The sequence below is a fragment of the Numenius arquata genome, chromosome 29 (assembly GCF_964106895.1).
Source record: "Numenius arquata chromosome 29, bNumArq3.hap1.1, whole genome shotgun sequence".
NCBI lineage: Eukaryota > Metazoa > Chordata > Aves > Charadriiformes > Scolopacidae > Numenius > Numenius arquata.
In genome coordinates, this window is record NC_133604.1 from 1449067 (window position 1) to 1468085 (window position 19019).

The following is a 19019-nucleotide window of genomic DNA, read 5'->3' on the forward strand; positions in this document are numbered from 1 at the left end:
TGTGACTGCCCAGCTTAGGGATGGAGCAGGGGGAAGGGGCTGCACTGGTGGGCACTGGGGGAAGTGGTGGTGGCACCAGCCTCAGCTCGGGGACACCAGAAACACTCAAGTGCCCCACAGGTGGAGAAGTGCCTTCCCACTGCTCTACAACCCAGCCGGGGGGAGACCCACAGGACGGTGGGACAGCAGCTACAGGCGACAGGCTCTGGAGAAGACAGGGAGAGGTTTTTGGGGTGCTTTTTAACCCCTTCCTACCCAAGCAATGTGACACCCTCCCTCCTGCCCACCAAGAGGCTGCCGGGGAGGGTGCCCATCGCAGGCCACCTCGCAGGGTTGGGGGTACCCGCGCTCCGGCAGCCATCAGGGTGGGGGTACGGGCAGTGCCACGCTGTGGCCATGACGGCTTCTCTGCGTGTCACTCAGCTGTGAAGGACCCTCGCACCCTCCCCAGTCCCTGCCATCAGCCGGTGCTGCAGGACCCAGCTCTGGGCCGCCTGAGACACAGAAATGGTTTATTCTTCCAAGAATAATGGGTTCACCCATTTTTTTTTTTCCTCCTTCTTTGTTTTTTTTTTTTTTTTTTTTTACAAAATCTTCTCCCTGTGCCCGCAGACGGAGCCCCGCCACCTCCCGGGCTCAGCCAGGTCTCGGCGCCCCGTCCATCCCCCTTCCCCAAACCCAGCTGCAGCCCAGCACCGTGCCACCCGAGCGGGGACCCATCCTGGTGGGACAACCCACGGGACACGGGGAAGGCTCTGCGGGTGATGAGCCACACGATGCCCTGGTGCAGTATGAGATGGGAAGCAAGCAAATCCAGATGGACACCTCCTTTGGGGGGGCCCGACCCTGCCTCTGTCACTCCCAGAGACAGTAGAGGGACAGGCAGGGCATTGCTGGGGCTTTGGGGACCCCGGGGGAGCCAAGCCCAAGCAGAGGGTGACAGGACTTAATGTGATCTCAGCTGGAGAAGAGGAGCCCATCGGGGCACTGGGTGGTCTCAGAGGGGGGACTGGAAGACGATACAGACCCTCAGGTCAGCAGGGGGCTTGAAAGGGCTCAAGGCACCTTGGCAATGTCCACACGAAGAGGTGTTTGTTCCCGAAATTCCCATGGAAAGAAGAGTCCGTAGGTTCACATTAGGACACGTCAATTGTACATAGTGCAAATCAGAGCCCCAGCACCAGAGGGATCGCGCTCTGGGTAGTGGTTTAGGATGTCCCACGGTGCCGTCCCGGGCACTGCAACGCTCCAGCCCTCGCTCTTCCCCACCGCTGGGTCATGGGGGCATCACCCACAGCGGCCAAACCCCTCTCCTGCAGAAGGAGGTCAGACCCCACGTCACTGTCCCACCTCGTGCCCCGCCAGAGGAAGGGGAGCCAGGAAGCCTTGGCGAGAAGACACGGGGCAGCTTCTGGGAGGCATCGCTGCCCGGGCCGGGAGGAGCTCTGGGTCCCAAAGGTGGCTCCAACTACCTGCAGCACGGCCACAACATCCATCCCAATGCCCACCCCCTTCCCAAGGGTGAGGGAGGTCCCAGGAGAAGGGCAGGACTGCATCTGGCTGCCACCGCAGCCAGAGAGGGGGGGCCTCTCACACGTGTCCCCAGAGGGGTTTTAGGTCCTGAAGTTTGGGGACTGATGGCAGGCACGGTCCAGGTTTGCAAGGCCACACCATGCAGAGAGAGTTCATGGTTTTCCATCGGTCCCGAGCAGGAGGACATCTCCCGGGTGGCTGCAGGAGCATCCTTTACGGAAGACCTGCAGAGGTGGCAGCCAAAGGTCCGTGCCCTGTCAGGACCATGACTCGGGGACTGAGGATGACGTGGCAAACAGGAAGCCAGGAGTGAAGAGCGAGCGCTGGGCTCAGGAGAGTCCAGCCACATCCTGGAAGCAGGGGAGCAGAGAACGTCACTGCTCATCACTGGTTCATGGGCTCCTCCTCCTCCATCGGCTCGTCTTGTGGCCTGCAATGGAGAAATATGACACATGAGACAAGGAGATCTGGGTGACACAGCGCATCCCTCTTGGTATTGAGGGGCCTTCTGGCAAGTCCAGCATCTACAACCCAAGCCTCCCAGTGCTTCCCGCTCCACGAGACCTGCGTAGGCTCTGGCTGAGTCCTGGTGAAGATGAGAAGAGGTGGGGGGTGGGGAGGACTCTGCTGAAAGGAGGTGGTGAACCCCCACACCTCCAGCCTCCCAGGAAGGGAAGAGGATTTGGTCTCATTTTCATCGTTTGGGAAGAGCCCAGCCCCAAATCTCCCAGAAGCCAACCCAGGTGCTGACCGTGATGCAGGACCTCAAACCCCCCACCCACCAATGCCCAACGCTGAGGCCAAACCTGCCAGGACGTGAGGGCTGAGTATCAGAGCTCTTGGCGGGGAGGACGGTTGTAATTTCCACCTCCCACAGCCCAAGACCTGCTTAAAGCCAGCGCTGTCCCGACCTCCCAGAGCTCATCTGGCGCTGGGATCCGGCCCTTCTCTGTTGCCACCCCCATGACAGCCACCCCCACGACAGCCCCAGGGAGTGAGGGGCACCCATGTCTCCTGGGATCAGTTAAGAGCATCACCTCTTCTCCACCATCACGGCCACCGAGAGGGAGGCCAAGGCTGTGACCGTCTCCACCTCTTCTGCCTCGTGGTGCTGGGCCTCCAAGAAGGAGCAGCCCAGTTTGGAGGCAAAGCGCTGCACGGCCACCCAGTATTTACCTGCAGGAGAGGCAAAAATCAGGAGGTGCCAGGAAAAGGGGTGTCCCAGGTCTCTGGGCTTCCCGTGCAGTGAGTGGGGCATTACCCTCCCATGAGGTGGATGATAATGGGGGTTTTTTATGCCATGGAGGCCACGGGGTTTAGTGGAGAGGGGAGGAAATGCCAACATTTGGCCCCTCCTTGTTAACTGAGCCCCTGGGACACTCACTCTGGACCTGGACGACTGTTTCCAAGGAGCGCACAGCATTGGGGTTTGGTTTCTGCCTCATGCTTTCTTCTGGGAGAGGGTCCAGCTGCCAAAGGAAGACACAGGGGGTCACCAGGAGGGAGCTGCGCCTGGGGCTCAGTTCACAGCATCCGTACTGTCCCCCAGCCACGACCCACACGAGCCACTGCCCCCCAGCCCTCACCTCGTTGCCCAGCAAGGCTGACACGCAGGCCTCCGACGCGTCGCAGATGGCCGTAAGGTCATGGCCACCTTCCAGCGCGAGGACGATGGCTCCGCCAGCCAGGCTCATCAGCTGCTTGGTCATGTAGCCAAAGCCTGGAGGAGAAGCCCGAGGGGGGGTTGTCAGCCTCCCTGCCCGGAGCACCGGGGCCCTGGCCCTCGATGCCAGCCTGGTACAACCCCAGAGATCTTCCCCGGCTCCCTGAAGAGCTGCCACCCCTCCGCCATGATCCCAGCCTGGGTGGGCAGCAGGAACAAGCCCCCCGGCCCGAGCCAGCGGTGCCGCTTCCACCTCCTTACATTTAGCAGAGACTTTGTAGCCACCCAGGGGTGGCGGGTGGCCATCGGCTGCATCGAAGCCGGCCGACACCAGCACCACATCAGGGGCGAATTCGTGGGCAATTGGCATCACCACCGTCCTGCACAGGTAGAAAACAAATAAAAGGTGTAAAGCACTGGCTCAGCCTGACTCTGAGGGACAGAGGAGAGGAGCAGAAACACAAGGCACGATACCTGAAAGCAGCCAGATACTCAGGGTCACCCATGGGGGGGTCGAGCCCTCCAGTCCAGGCTACGTTGACATTAAATCCTTCACCGGGGCCAGCACCAACCTGTGACAGAGCAAGGACAGCGGTGAAGGCCTGGATGTGGCCTGCAGCGATGCTGGGGCAGTGCCCTGAGCAGGCTCCATCGCTGCCAGGCTCCGGGGAGGCAGGGCTGGGGGTCCCAGACCCCTGCCCTGTGCCACAGAAGCTGGCTGGGTTTGCAAAGCCTGAAGAAGATGCAGCATTTTCCTGACATTTCCCAGAGCCTTGCAGCCATCGGTCACCGTCCCCGTGCCACCGACTGGGACAAAGCCTCGGCTCTGCAGCCACCTGGGTGAACCAGGCGTCGATGGGAAAGGAACCCGCAAGGCACCGACACAGAACTGCCCTCGCTCAAACCCAGCCGTGCCCCACTCTCACAGGGTCACAGACTGGCTAGGATGGGAAGGGACCTCCGGAGATCATCTCCTCCTACCCCCTGACAGAGCAGGTCCCACAGGGTCGTGTCCAGGGGGGGTCTGGAATCTCTCCAGAGCAGGAGACCCCACACCCTCTGGGCAGCCTCTTCCAGGGCTCTGCCACCCTCACGGGAGAGAAGTTCCTCCTCGTGTTTGGACAGAACTTCCCATGTCCCAGTTTGTGCCCGTTGCCCCTTGTCCTGTCACTGGGCACTGCTGGAAAAGGACTGGCCCCATCCTCCTGACACCCACCCTTTAAGTATTTATAAGCATGGATGAGACCCCCCCTCAGCTTTCTCTTCTCCAGACTAAAAAGACCCAAGTCTCTCAGCCTTTCCTCAGCAGGGAGATGTTCTAGTCCCCTCATCATCTTCGTAGCCCTTTGCTGAACCCTCTCCAGCAGTTCCCAGTCCTCCTTGAACTGGGGAGCCCAGAACTGGACCCAGCACTCCAGTACTCTCCCAGCTGTCACCTTTGTCACCAGAGCTGCAGGGACCTCACAGCCCCTCGGTGCTTCTTACCTCGTCGGCGGCCCCGCTGCCGGGGAAGAAGTTGCCATCATCGTGACGATGCAAAGAGATGTAGAGAACATCGGGGTCTCTGTAGAAGATCTGCTGAGTCCCGTTGCCGTGGTGAACATCCTAGAGGGAGAGAGAAGGAAAACACTCTTTTTTTCAGCCTTGAAGGTGGCCCAAAAGCCTAATGGGGCTAAAAGCAACTGGATCTACACCCTGCTCCAGGGCTGCATCCCCATCCCCAGGATCTGCTCCTGCTCCCCCACCCTGACATGCAGCTGGTCCCCAAAGGAGGAGGTTTTGCTGCTCTCAAGTCTCCAAACCAGAGCTGGGAGGAGGCTCCTGGGGATGTCCTTGGGAGGAGCAGGGACACGCTGAGGGACTCAGGGGACTTACCCAGTCCACAATGAGGATCTTGCCGAGTTTCCCTTTCTGCTGCAGCTGCCTGGCGGCAATGGCCACCGAGTTAAAGAAGCAGAATCCCCTGCAAAGACGGAGTCAGAGCCAGTTAATGCTCTGGGGCCCTTCCTCAACACCCTTCCCTCCTCACCCACGTGCTCCCTGAAGGGTGGGCTCGCCCTCCCTTCTCCCCAGCCGGGATACAGATGGGTCCTGGGGGAAGTCTGTCTGGAGTGATTTTGGGCCAAAGAGGCGTGTTTTGGGGCTCCCCAGGTGCCAGCCCAAAGCCCCACCGCTTGGGAAGGGACCCTTACATGGCAGTGGAAGGATCTGCATGGTGTCCAGGCGGCCGCACCACAGCGAAGCCGTTCTGGGGACAAAAGAAAGGCAAGTGATCAGAGCTGCTGCCCCCAGCGTCACGCACCCCCTCCACCCCCTTGATGGCAGTTCCTGCCACATGGGGACAGCCGGGGATGGAGCTGGCAGCAGTGCAGGGCCAGAAGCACCCAATGCCAGCTGGCAAGTCCCTCCAGCCCCCTCTTTCCCAGCCATGGGGCGATGCTCAGCTCTGGGACCTCCAAATGAAGCCACCCTACCTTCAGCTCCCTGGTGGCCACCTTGAAGGCGAGCTCGGTGACGCTGCCCGCGGCCCAGCGGGCTGCGTTGGAGGAATGCAGCTCGTTCCAGATGGTATCGCTGTCGACCTGGAAAGCAAAGGGATGGGTCAGACGGGGACACGGCACCCACGGAGCAGATCTCAGCCATGGGACCCACGCTGTCTGCCAGCCACCCTGCTCAGGGCCAGGGGCTGAAGTCCAAGGGCTGGGTACGGTGGAGCCGGACCACCTCAAACACCACAGGGCAAGCTTCCCAGCGGGTCCCAGTATGGCAGCTCCTCGGCCTGCTGTCAGCCCCAGCCCCCAGCCGAGCTCCACGTCTCACCCTGCACCCGGGGGCTGGAAGGAGTGACTGAGAAAAGGCTCGTTACCTTCTTTATCTTATTTTATTGTTTAACCAAACATCTTGGTTTGATCAGGATCACGTCAAGTGCCGAGCCAGAGCCGGAAAACTCAAGTCTCTTCTGATCAACTCCATGTGTGCAACAAAAAGGCTCCCCCCTGCCCACGGAGCCCCCCCGCCTTCGGGGCATGGGCGAGAGGAGGGCAGGGAGCAGGGGGCAGAGCGGGGAAAGTAGATGCAAACAGGGCTGAGAAGAGCTGGTGCCCAGCAGCGGGGGCAAGGAGAGGAGAAGAACCAGAAGAGGCAGCAGGAAGGCATGGAGTGAGACCCCTCCTGAAAGAAAGAGAGAAGGACAGAGACGGGGGGGAGAGAGGAAGAGAGGAGAACGCAATGAATGAAGAGAAACCAGGGCGGCAAGCTGTGAAAGGAGAGGCCAGAGGAGTGTCTGGAGGGAAGGGGCGAGCTGCTGTCCCCACGGCACAGCTCCCCCCCATCCAATGGAGACCACAGTTTGCAGCTTTGCAGCTTCCCCCAGCCGTCCCACCAGCTCACTCCCTTCTAACCCCCCCTGCTCTTAGACATGGCCACGAGGGGGTTTAGTTCCTGGGCCCCTCAGAGTAAGAAGGCACAAAGGATCCCCTCTCAAGACTGGGATGCTCAGGACCATCCCGAGGACAGGGGAAGCTCTGATACGACAGCTTGCCCACAGATGGAGTGCTCCCACCTGAGGCTACCCCACCTTGGCAGCCCAAAGGCTTTGGCAGCTGCCTCTCCGCTCAAGCCCACCAGGAGGCCCTGGCTGGGGCCAGATGAGAGGAACAACCCCGTCCAAAACCGCCCAAAGCAGAGACGGAGCACTTACCCCCACCCCTCCGCAGGGCAGCATGACAAACATCCGCTGCGACAGGATCCCTGCAGAAAGAGGCAACAGCGAGGTCTTCAGAGCTGAGAAATGGTGGGCGACAGGGTGCGTGCGCGGGGACACCAAGGGGGGAGGTTTGGCCCGGCTGCTTGGCCAGAATTAGGACCAGCCCCCAGAGGAGCTGTTTTTCATGCTCTCCAAGGGTGCTCCGAGACCCGGGGTGCCAGGGTGGATGTGAGGGACAGGCAGAAGGTGAAGGCAGGGCTGTCTGAGGGATGGTGAGGATGTGGATGGACCCACCTGCCAGCTTCCCGTTGTCCAGTTTCAGGCGGTTGAGGGGGTTGGTGCCATAGAGGAAGACATGGCGCTCGGTGTGGACACACTGCAGCTCCTCCAGCGTGGCCTTGCGTCCCCGCAGACACTGTGGCAGACAGGGGTTGTGACCAAGCCGCCCCAGGTGGGACAGGCCGGCTCTCCCACCCACACGTGCTGGCCTCCGAGGGTGGAAGTGACACATCCTGCCATCTGAGCACTGTCACACCTCGTGTCACCACAGCCTGGGGGGCAGCTGCAAGGCTGAGCACGGTGCTTCTTGCACTGGATTTGAAGTGGGGCAACCCCCCTCACTTGCAGGCAGGGATCAGGCAGGAAATGCCAGCACCACCTTCCTACGGCCACAGAACCTTGTATAGACCAGTCAGCCCAGCTGGACCAGGCCAAGGTTTCTAACAGACTGGAGCTGCCACTGATGTCCCCAGAGTTGGGAAAACACCCTGTGTCAGCTGGGATCAGGCCTCTCCCTACGCCCATGCTCCAAGCAGAGCAGACTCTGCTGCCATCCCAAGCTGGAGATGGTCAGACCAGTATGTTTCAAACCGGGTCTGCCAGCAGTGGACAATCCAAGCCCTCTGGATAACAGTGGTAAAGAGGCCGAGAAGTTCTGGGAGCTAAAGGGATGGAGGTGGGAGCAGGATACCCTATCCCACCATGGGATCTGCTCTGAGCATCCGCCTCCTGGCCAGGGGTCTGCTCCCCCCCACCGCTCGCGCTCACCTCGCACTGGCTGCGCAGCCCCCTCTCCTGCAGACGGGACCAGATGCTCTGGATCCTGCCCGCGTGCTCAGGGTGGTTGCTGTTGTCACCGCAGGAGCACTGGTGTTTGAGCATCACCGAGTCGTAAACCAGCCCTGCAACGCACAAGGAGAGCTGCTGGCCCGAGACGGGGCTGGACACCCAGGCCTTGATGGTGCTGACCCTAATTCAGGTCCTTTCCAGGGTCTGGCCAAGACCCTAAACACCCATAACACGGTTTGACTGAACCCCCTCCCTCAAACCATGGAAGTCTCTGTCCCAACATGCTTGAAGCAAATCCTGCAATGGATATATGAGAGCTGAACCTTGCCAGCATCGCTGGACCAGGATGGTAGCCAAGGGGCCAGATGGGCAAGTCCTGCTTGGAAAAGCCACCTTAGATACAGAGAAGGTGACCATCATGGCTTGGTCTGCTCTTTTTGCAGCCAGCCAGAGCACTCCTGAGCATTTATGAGTCTGGGAGCGACCGGGACTGATGCTAATCTGCCCCTGGGCATCCCCACCTCCCTTCCAGCTCTAGTCCCCATCCCCTGCTGCTGCTCCCACTGTGACATCCCCACACGGGGCCGTACCGGTTGTGAAGTGCGGCTTGGCTGGCTGCTCCTGCACAGACAGGGACAGCGTCTTGGAGGCCGTATCCTGGGCAGGAAGGGAGACGGTGGCGGTGGCAGGAGATGACTGGGCCCTGGAGAGGGGCCTGTGCCCTGCGTGGATGGTGGGGACCATGGGGGAGTCGGCCAAGGGCTGTCGCTTGAGGAGCTGCTGCTGCACACGCTGGTAGGAATCCCAGAGATAGGCCTGACGGAGAGAGGTGACGGTGAGCACAGCACCAGTGCCAGGCGCCGGCATGGTGACAGCAGCATCACCCAGCACAGGGAAGGGTGATGAGCACCCTCCCGGGGTCTGGATGTGACAGCCCCCTCCCTGCTGGGGGGCTCGGAGCCGCTTCGCAGGAGCTGGGACATGTCATGCAGCATCTGCTGCTCTCTGCTGGCTCAGCCCTGCAGCGCTGGGCAGCCCGGCTGCGGGCGCAGCGATCTGGGGACAATGCCCAGCAACCTGGGGACGGTGCCCAGCCTTGTTGACACCAGGGGTGGCCACAGCTCTCATCCCTGTCCCAGTGAACCGCCCTGGGCTGGAGGAAGGTACAGGCATGGTGCCTGTGTCCCACACAGCACCCCTTTACGGAGGTGGTTCTCGGGGTCTGATCTGGATCTTCCCAGGCTCAGGATGCCACCAGCTTTGCTGGGTTTGTGCAAAGCCTCCAATGGGAGACACCAAGAGACGGAGAAATGAATTGCTCCAAATGGCAGGGCAGGGATCTCTGCACGCTGCCTGCTCAGGATAATGCTTAGATTAAGCCACAAGTGGAGAGAGGGACAAGGCTCAGAACTCCACCCCTTACAGCCCGCTCCTGAGCCTGTTATAGAGGCTTCAAACCACCCCGAGGGCTCCACGCAGCTGGGGACAGCCAAGGAAGCCATTGTCCCTTTTCCCCAGGGGCTCCATGTGCCCAGCAGGGGCTTCAGGTTGGCAGCCCCAATCCCTTCCCAGGGCTCTCCCACCCCTGCCAGCCCGTGGGTACCTGCTGTAGGACAAGCTCCTCTTGAGGCTGCATCATTTTCTGCGTCCTCTCAGGCTCCTTCACGCTGCTCCCCGGCCGTGTGGGCTCCACGCGTGCCCTCACTGGGTCACTGCCCTCAGCCCCAGCCTCCGGGAGTGTCCCCTCGGCCTCCATGTCCTCCGAGGAGGGGATCTGCCGCAGACGGGGCTTCTCACTGGATTTAGCCATGCGCTGCAGCCGGAGGGGTCAGGAATGAGCACACAGAGGTGGCAGAGGACAGGCCAGGTCAAGAAGGTCATAGGGGGTGGCAGGGCATCTCGGGGCAGGAGCAGGATGGACGGGAGAGTCAGGGAAGCTAAGCAGGTACCCTCAGTTTGCTGCTACGAGTGCGGGCAGCACCTCGCATGGACCCTGGACATCTGGAACTCACTGGCCAGCAGGCAGGGATGCCATCCTGCACCCTTGTAGCATCCCTCTCCTCCACCACTTACCTTGCCCAGATGCGTCTGCTGCTTGAGTCTCTCCAGGAACTGGGTGTGATGCTGCTGGTACACCAGTTGCTGCTGGATGGCCTTGGGGTTCTGGGGCAGGGGCTCCGAGCGGGTCCTGCCCAGCGGTTTATGGTGGCCTGGGAGCGACAGGCGCTCTGCAGAGATGAGCGAGGGGGCGAAGGAGAAGGGGACCGTCCCTAGGCCTGGCACTGGAGGGGAGAGGAAGAAGAGGTAAGGGGGGCATTGTCCACTGGGCAGATGTGATACCCCGCAGAGCTGTCAGTCCACACCATGGCAAGGAGCCCTGCAGGTGGTCTGTACCCACGCAGACTGTCTCCAGCAGCCCTAAAAATGACAGTGCCCCGGAGCCCAGTATCTGGTAGACCAGGATGGACAGGCTGTGCCTTGATGGCTCCCCTCCTTCTGTCCCCATAGCTTTGGCATCACACAGCCCACAGGAGTCTGGGGACAGGATCTGGCTGACCTCAATCATCTCAGGCCACCCTCAGCTTCATCCTGGATGGGAGAAGCTTCCTTCACCGCAGGTAACACAGGGCAGGGAGAGATGGAGCCAGGAACCAGCACAAAGGAGCCAGTTCTCCTGCTACAATTAGAGCAGATTATCTAGAGGGGCTGGGGGAAAAAGGCAATTAGAGGCACAGCCAAGAGGTTTGAGCTGCCCTTTCAACACAGGGTCTGCAGTGATATCTGCTGGCACAAGAGCCTGAGGAGAGGCAGGAAAGACCCTGTGGAGCTGCAGGAAAGGCGAATGGCTCCACACCAGCCCAATTCAGGCAGGGCAAGGGGCAGCTGGAGGGAAAAGCCAAAGCTGTGGCTCCTTCTGGGCTGTTGAGGCTGTGGGGCCTCCAGAACTCCGGTTTCACCATGGCAAGGACACACTTGCTGGCAGCCAGAAGCTGGGTCAACATATTCCGTTCCCTCAGCCCCGGCTCACAGGAGAATAATGGAAAAATCAAGGCCACTGGGCTTTCCTGGCACCCAAAAAACCTGCCTGCCCCCTGCAGAGCTCCAGGCTGAGCCCTGCCAGTGCTGACACAGCCTCCATGCTGTCCCCGAGCTCGACACTTACCCGCCACCAGTGGAGTGTGGGTGACCGAGGGCTCGAGGATGATGACGGGCTGGAGCCGAGGGGATAAGGGGCTCCCAGCCTCATGCTGCTCCAAGCCAGCCGGTATGAACATGGGCGAGTGTGTGCCCGCAAGGACAGGCCCATTCAGCACGGGCACCCGGTGTGCCAGGCTGGAGAGGGGGCGGCGATCGGCCTCTCCCTGCAGAGAGGAGGAGGAGGAGGAGGACAGGGTCAGCCACCCACCGGGACACAGCACAGGGAGGGGACGGCATATCCCCACCGTGCCCACTCAGAGCCAACGCACACCCGGCATCACCCCAAGAAGCCCAGGCCCAAAGGAAAGGGCTTCCCCTGCCCAGCGGGGACCCTCTGCCCGGTTCTGGGGTTACCTACAACCTGTCTACCTACCCTGGCGCTAGTGGTAGCCGGCAATCCCAGCGTGATGGCCGGAAGGGAGGCTGCGCTCTGCAGGGCAAACTGGGCCAGTGAGCTCTCCTGCATCATCAGGCGCTGGGCCAGGGGTGTCTGCACCAAACACAATTCATTAGTTCCTGCTCCAGCAGCAGCAGAGTTCAGCGTGGGACAAGTGGGACAAGCAGCTCGGGCACGGGCCAGGCAGCAGAAGAGGGTGGCTGAGCCCCAGCTGCCCCGTGGGTATGCCTGGGACCAGGGCACAGGGCATCGGGGACCCACGGGGACAGCACATACACTGGCAGACAAGAAATGCACGCTGCAAAGGAGGGCAGCTTGGCAGGAGTGGCACTGGGCTGGGCAGAGGATCCCACCACGCAGGGAGAGCAGGGCTAAGGCCAGCTCCAGGGCAGCGGGGCTCAGGACTGGGGTCCCCGAGGGCAGATGCTATCTTTGCCTGAGCTTAGGACGGGAGTGGGACATCTGGGCACCCAACCCTGGGGTCAGGAAGCCCCGACCCTGGCTCAGAAGCCCCAGGCAGGACCTGTGGCTGCCTGGCCATGGGAGCTCACCTCGTGGGCCATGCCGGAGGCGGCGGGGAGGGCTCCGTGCTCGGCGGGGAGGCTGTCATTGGGAGAGCTGCAGCCGGACACGGGGGTGCTGCTACTGCTCGGGGAGGAGTCTGCACAAGAGAGAGAAATGGGGGTGATGGGCACAAGCACCCAGAGAAGGGCTGCACAGCCCCTAACCCAGCCCTTCATAGCCCCCCCACCCTCTAAGAGCTGCCCTCAGCCCTCCTGGGCCCAAACCTCCCCTTGGCCATGTGGCGCGGTGGAGATGGAGCCATCAGCGGTTCCAGGCTGCCCGCCAGCGTGGGAGGCACCACCCCATGGCGAGGAAGCCTGACCAGCTGTGTTTGCTCAGGGCCTTGGACCCTTCCAGCCCTGATGGTCCACCACGAGCCCCAAAAGCAGCACGGTAATGGCTGCAGACACATCCTTCCCTCGTTCATCCATCCCTGCACTATCATGGCAGAGCTCCCTCCATGGGCTGTGCCCCGAGGAGGGCACCAATAACATGCCGAGCTCTGGTGTCACGGCCCCCAAGCAGATGTGATACAGGATCCTGGGCTCCAGCCTGGCCCCAAGGTCTCTCCAACCGCCCCCCAGTATCAGTGTCCAGGTGAAGCCCTCACCGATGGCGTCAGGCGGCCGTCTCTTCAGCGAGGGGGGAGCGCTCTCCTTCCGCATCAGGGGGTTCTTGCGTCGGTCAAGGCACTTCCTGGGCTTGCACCGCACCTTCAGGTTGGGCTCAGACGCTGGGAGCAGACAAGGCAGTTAGTCCTGGCCCCACTGCTGATGGGGGCGAAGATGGATGGACTTTGCGGGGCCAGGCCACCACACTTTCAGCTCCAGCCATCCCCTGGGAGCAGGCTGCGAGGGCATCACAGCGGGAGGGAGATAGTGTTATCCCCAAGGCCTTACCTGTCTTCCGCAGTGGGAAATGCTCCGGGGGGTCAAGAGAAGTGCTGGGGACGGGGGGCAGGAAGGTGCTGAGCACAGGAGGGGAAGGGCCCTCAGGATCCAGAGGCTCCAGAGACCTACAGGGAGAAGCCACCTTGTTAGAGACCTTTCCCAGCCATGGGCCACCAACGCAACACCCTCCAACACAAGGGTGCCCCGTGGGACATTGCCTTTCCCGAGCATGCGATAGCTGCTCTACTGGTGGCCAGAAAGGCTTGTCCTGTCCACCACCACAAGCACCTACAGAAGGGATCCAGCTGCTGGATCCGCCTTGTCTTGAAACAAAAGAGAAGCAGCTTAACAGTACTTTCTAGGTCTGGAATTGGACAAGCCATCAAAGTCCAACAAGGTCAGAGAAAACATGGGAGCTTTGTCCACCTCCTGCAAACACTTAACACAGAACCAATCCACCTCACGCCGACAGGCATCAGCTAAACAGTATCTCTGCAGAAGGTAGCCGCAAGATCTTGTTCAAGATAAACAGATGCTTTTTCCAGGTCCTAAGCACGTGCCCTGCTCGGGGCAGGCCAGGGAATGCCCTTGTTTTACCTGTACGGCATGGCTGAGGGGTTGGGGTTGCTGGTCCTCTCCAAAGCTGCCTGCTGCTTCTTCAGGATGACCTCAGCCAGCTTCTGCTTCACCACTGTGCTGGCCACAGCACCTGCAGAGAGACCAGCAGTGACCACACAGGGCTGAGAGCCAACACAGAGCACTTCAAAGGATCCCTGCAGGCATGACCATGGCCCCAGAGCCCCCCGACGGCTGCCCAAGTAATGGCTGGAGACCCCCTGCGAGCATCCAGGCACCGACAAACCCTGTGGAGATGCTCGGTGCAGCTCAGGTCAAGGTTAGCCCAGGGAGAGAAAGGCCAGTTGGGACAACTGGAGTTTCCCAGCTGGTCAGGGGAGCATCCCTGTCCCACCCTCATCCCACGTCACCTCAGGAGCCCCATCTTTCTGTGCATGCTTCGCCGAGTGGCTGATGAGAGGTAGAGTGTGGCCAGAGGCAAGTCTCGGCTGCGGATCTGCTTGCTTCATCCCAGCCAGAGAGAGAGCAGGTATAAACTGACACCCACGGAATAAAGAGGGCACGGAAGCACAATGTGGCTCGAACACCAGGGACAAAACTCCCACGGGTGCAGGGGAACCTTGTGAAGCCTCTCCAGAGGCACCGTGCCCGGGGGCTCCTTGATAGCTGATAATTTCCAGTTGCCAGCGTTCAGCTCTGCCAGCACCTCAGCTCCCCACGCAGCCACGTGCTCCCCCAGATGGGGACAGCTTGTGTGACAGACAGCAAGAAAAAGCACCTCCCAATAGTTCAGAGGAGAGCTCTGAGGCTGATGAATCTCTTGACGGAGCTGTGTCCTTCCAGAAGAGCATGAGACTCCCCACCACCCGCTGGCAAACAAACAGCAGCGCCCCACGTTCAGCGCCTGCCTGCTCCGCGGTGGCAAAACTCCCCCAAGCAGAGCTCTGAGTGCTGCAGGGGGCTGCCATCGCCAGCCCCCACCTGCCCTGAGCCCCCTGTGTCCTTCCCCACCTCGGACCAGGGCCCGTTCCCACACTCCCAGTCCTGCTAAGCCCTATCCCCACCCGACCGTTCCAGCGGGAACACTCTGTGGTTACAACAGGGATGCTCCAGGCTTCTGCGCCAGCGTTCGGCACCTCTGAGCACAAGTTACTTCATTAATTTGTATGATTAACTCCCGGATTGCACAAAGGGGCCGTGTGTAGGCTGTGTGTAGCTCTGCCGAGCGTTCACAGGAGCTGTTTGCTCAGGGATGGCAGGGAAAGGGCAGGCACTGCGTTTTCAGCGCTGCAATGAGCCCCGTCAGCCCTGTGAAGGGTGGCAGCGCAGCCGGCGCTCCGCAGATATTTGGGAGCTAATGGAAAATACCAGCATCCCCAGAGAGTGGGGCGAGCGGGCAGCAGGCTCACGGACAGCGGGAGGGCACAGTGCACGCGATGCACGCTGCAGCCGCATCTCTGGGTGCTGATGCAGGGCCCTGCACACCCAAAGGCTGAGCGAGCTCCCTGCGAGCTCCCCGCAGCCGCTGGCACTAGATGGCGCAGGGAGATCGCAGCCGGACGGGGTTTGCAAACGTTTCTGCCCAGCACCGGGGCGGGGGGGGGGGGGACACCCACTAACTGCTCCTCACTGCCGCGGGTGCTCCAGCCTGGCCATGGCAAGTTCCAGTGGCAAATTCATGCCCTGCCCAGTGCACCGGGCAGTCCCAGCGCTCGGGTGGCACCGCTGCAGTGGCCCTAGGACAGGACACAACGTTAGCGTGGAGATCTATTGTCACCACCTGGTTGGCATCGCTTGGAAGGACGTGAAGGAGAAACACCAGCCAGGCCAGGGCCAAAAAATTCTCTTGGTGTGGGTGCTGTCACACACCTCTAGACCAAGAGAAGGCAGAGCTCGGTCTGGATAAGGGCAGAACCACCCGCTGAGCCCCCTCCTAAAAGCCCCTCTGATCTCACTCCCTCTGCGAGCCATGTCCCCTGGTTTTGGGGACACGGGCAGAGATGCGGTGCCACGTGCCAGCAGACACACAGAGGCTCTTACTTCGCTTGCTCTTGTCCTTGTTGAGGATCTGCCGCAGTTCCTGTTCCTGTTGCCCGGGCTCAGCGTCACGGTGCGGGGACTCCATGGTCACCTGTGAGAGCAGAGGCACAACATCAGCACCGGGAGACGCCAGCATCGCCCCACGCAGCCTGGAGCCCTCCTGCCACCCTCCCCGAGCCCAAGGCACAACACCACGGTGATGGAGCATGTCTGAAACGGTCCGTTATGTCATTTTTGGAAACCTGATGGGCAGCCCTGGCCGACGAGAACGTGTCAAGTTGTTTCATCACAGCAAACCGGACGCATCTTTGTCCCCAGAGACGCTCTCCCCAGGGACATCGTAAAACTCAGACCAGTCTGTTTCAAATCGCTGCCTTTCATGGTGTTTTGACATATCTGTAGCTAGGGCATGTTGTAATGCAACAAAAAATAAAACTCAGAGTTGACTAAAAAGAGGAAAAAGAAAAAAGAAATTCTACTCGTCTTAAATGTTTGGATCTTGGTATTTTCCAGAGCTGAGGTTTCAGAGACGATGCCATCTCCCAGGGAGGTCAGAAAGCATCACGTCTGCACAAAAGCCTCTGAGCACCATCAGCTGTGGCAGCAGCAGCTCAAACTCTCCCTGCGTGGACCAAGCTGATGCTCAGAAAGCCTCAGTGTGATTCCACCAGGGCTTCCAGACGAGATCACTGGGACCAGTGAGCCCCTGCCAGGCACTGAGCACAGGGCTGATGCTCAGGAGCAGAGCACGGGGGATGTGAGAGCAGCGGTTGAAGCTTGCGGGGGTCACTGCATCCTCCACCGCCCAGAGGGGCCATGGAGCAGAGAGAGCCAGGCTCCGAGGAGGAGCAGAGCAAAAGGATGAGTGGCAACGGGACGTGCCACAAGGAAAATCCCCTCTGGATACACGGAACTGATTCCCACCGTGAGCGTGGGGGAGCCCCGCACTGGGAGAGGGGAGGGGTGATCACAGAGATGTGATGTGACCCTCCACAACCTGCCCTACCTCTGAAGCCGGCCCTGCTCCCAGTCCGGGCCAAACTATCCAAACTAAATCTCCCTGTAATTCTGGGACAATGCAGAGTCTGGCAGCAGAGGCTGTGCAGGGCAGGGGTGCTATTCCGGGTGACACAGAGAATTTCAGTGAAGAACTTCCCAGAAAAGCAAATTAGCTGGTAAAGTGAGTAAGCCGTGCCTTCAGGGCAGAGAAACAGCGGTGGCCAAGCGGAGTGGCAGATCACAGACAGCAGGCATCCTGTCCAGCCGCTCTGGCTCCTCGCTCGGCACACATGGTATGTGGCTGAAAACATTTCCCTGCTTCGCACATCCCAGAGGGCCCCAGCCCTCCCGCTGGCCTTGGCAGGATGGGGATTTGGCCTAAAAATAAGACACGAACCCCCCACACCTGACTCCCTAACCAGCCTCCTTGCGTCAGAGAGGTCTCTGGGCTGGCTACAAAACACTCCGGCCTCTCCAGCTCAGGGGAAAGAAGGAATTCACCTGGGAAGGTTATTTTGGCATTGGGATTTCCAGCCTCTTCCTCTTAACCCCTGCCAGAGACGGGAGCTCAGGCAAAGTCAGCCCCGACGCAGGGCACGGCCGGCAGACACGCACGGCACCGTGAGCTACGTGCTTCGGGGGCAGAATTAATTCTTCCGAGTGCCCAGTCCCACCCAGCCGCTACCAAGAGCGGGTGTGGGTCCCCCCCTGCACCCCAGGGTGCCCATACCCTCACGTGCTGGTGGGCGAGCTGCTCCACTTGCTGCTGGTGCAGGCTGGCAAGGAAGAGCTGGTGCTGGAGCTGCTGCGTGTGCTTCAGGGCCAGCAAAGTGGTGTCAGAGCCGGGCTTGACGACGCGCTGCCCGATCCGTAGGTCCATGGGAGCGGTCTGGGGCACCCGTGGGGAGGTGCAGGGGTTCACAGCAGCTGTGGAGACAGAAAGCGGGGCACAGCTCAGTCCCTGTCAGCTCAGACCACCCCCTTAGGTAGGGAAAGCATCAGGATGGGGCCCAGGTATATCCCGATGCACGGGAGGGCACTGCGAGGAACATGCCCTGCCCTTGAGAAGGGCTTGCCACACACCACCTATTGCCTGCAAAAGCCTCCTCCATCATCCGGGCAAAAAAAAATCCTGTAAATCATACACCCTTGGAGCGCCTCCAAGGTGCTGCAGGCACCTCTCCCTGACACCGTGGCTGAGAATCGCTTTGCAAAATTAATACACTCCTGCCCTGCCTGATGCGGAGCCTCCCTGTGGGTGAATCCCCATCCTCATGGGAACACCTGAAATAGTCCCAGTTACCCAGAGCATTGGAGCACCCACTGCAGCAGGGGATTTTCACCACCCAGCTCCTAAAGCCTTGTTTAATTTACCCTGCACCTGCCACAGGCCAGTGGAAAGCTGAGCTGGTCGCCTACAGCTGCAACAAACAGAAGTCAAACCTGCAGAATAGCCACCCAGCCAAAGGATGTAGATGCAGTGCTCCTCCTGCATCCCTGCAGTGCTCCTCCTGCATCCCTGCAGTGCCCCTCCCGCATCCCTGCAGTGTCCCCCTCGCATCCCTGCAGTGCCCTCCTGCATCCCTGCAGTGTCCCTCCCGCATCCCTGCAGTGTCCCTCCCACATCCCTGTAGCAGGATGCTCCAAACAGCACAGAGAGCAGGCAGAAAGGGGATGTGTGAGCCACTCATCCACCGAAGGACACACGGAGGAGCCCCATGGTGTCCCACGAACCAAACACAGGCGGGTGGGTGCGAGGGAGCCGTGGCCACTGCAGCTCCACCATGGGCACTGCAGCATGGGGGGAAGCTGGAAACAGGCAGACGAGCAGGAAATTCTGCATGAAAAGACGCTGCAAAGGGGATGCTCTTGCAGGGCACGGGACCAAGGCCACTGCAACCCAAGAGCTGATTGTTTTCCAAAAGCAGTTTCGATTAAAAAAAACCCACAAACAAACACAAACGCAAGTGTTATTTTATAGGCAGAGAACCACACCCTGGGCTGTTCGAACCTCAGCCTCCGCGGCATCAGGGAGTTGTGCTGACTGTGATGCTGCAGGAGGAATCTCTGGGGGTTCCTGCCTCGTATCGCAGCACGGACACGGCTCTGCTGGGGGAAACCCGGCAAACTCCCGCCCCAGCGTGTCCACCCAAGGAGGGCACAGGGACTATTAATAGCCACCGGCACACATCCGTGCAGATGACAGGGTGCCTGGCCCTGCTGAAACGGGGCCAGCTCTGCCTTTCCTGCCTGGCCCAGGCGGGGAAAACTCCCTCCAGTCGAGGGCAAACGCTTCTCAGCACCAGCTCAGTTCTCTGGGACAGAAATGTCCCCGACCTCAGGCCATGTCGGAAAAGGACCTGATGTTCCCAGGAAACCCCATCG

The 19019-nt window shown here is 60.5% G+C and overlaps 1 protein-coding gene across 1 annotated transcript; it reads right to left on the reverse strand.

Moving 5' to 3' along the window:
* Positions 1-496: 496 nt before the first annotated feature.
* HDAC7 (histone deacetylase 7) lies at positions 497-17514 on the reverse strand. The gene is made up of 23 exons (XM_074165025.1): positions 17365-17514; positions 15636-15726; positions 13617-13728; positions 13029-13144; positions 12740-12862; positions 12117-12226; positions 11134-11332; positions 10044-10252; positions 9574-9783; positions 8561-8786; positions 7950-8083; positions 7197-7317; positions 6897-6946; positions 5671-5778; positions 5389-5444; positions 5072-5159; positions 4682-4801; positions 3671-3768; positions 3458-3576; positions 3120-3253; positions 2918-3002; positions 2571-2709; positions 497-1963 (listed from the first exon to the last, which is right to left on the reverse strand). The coding sequence occupies exons 1-23, from the start codon at positions 17512-17514 to the stop codon at positions 1918-1920; spliced, it is 2844 nt and encodes a 947-aa protein (XP_074021126.1). The 3' UTR covers positions 497-1917.
* Positions 17515-19019: the final 1505 nt, after the last annotated feature.

Bases quoted from the DNA above. Each gene is read 5' to 3' on its own strand.
- HDAC7 (XM_074165025.1), bottom strand. From the start codon at position 17,514: ATGGACCTACGGATCGGGCAGCGCGTCGTCAAGCCCGGCTCTGACACC. The intron at 11,333-12,116 runs GTGAGCTCCCAT...TCCTCTCTGCAG, and splicing joins CCTCCGGCATGGCCCACGAG to GGAGAGGCCGATCGCCGCCC. The intron at 5,160-5,388 runs GTAAGGGTCCCT...CCGTCTTTGCAG, and splicing joins GCAGATCCTTCCACTGCCAT to GGGATTCTGCTTCTTTAACT.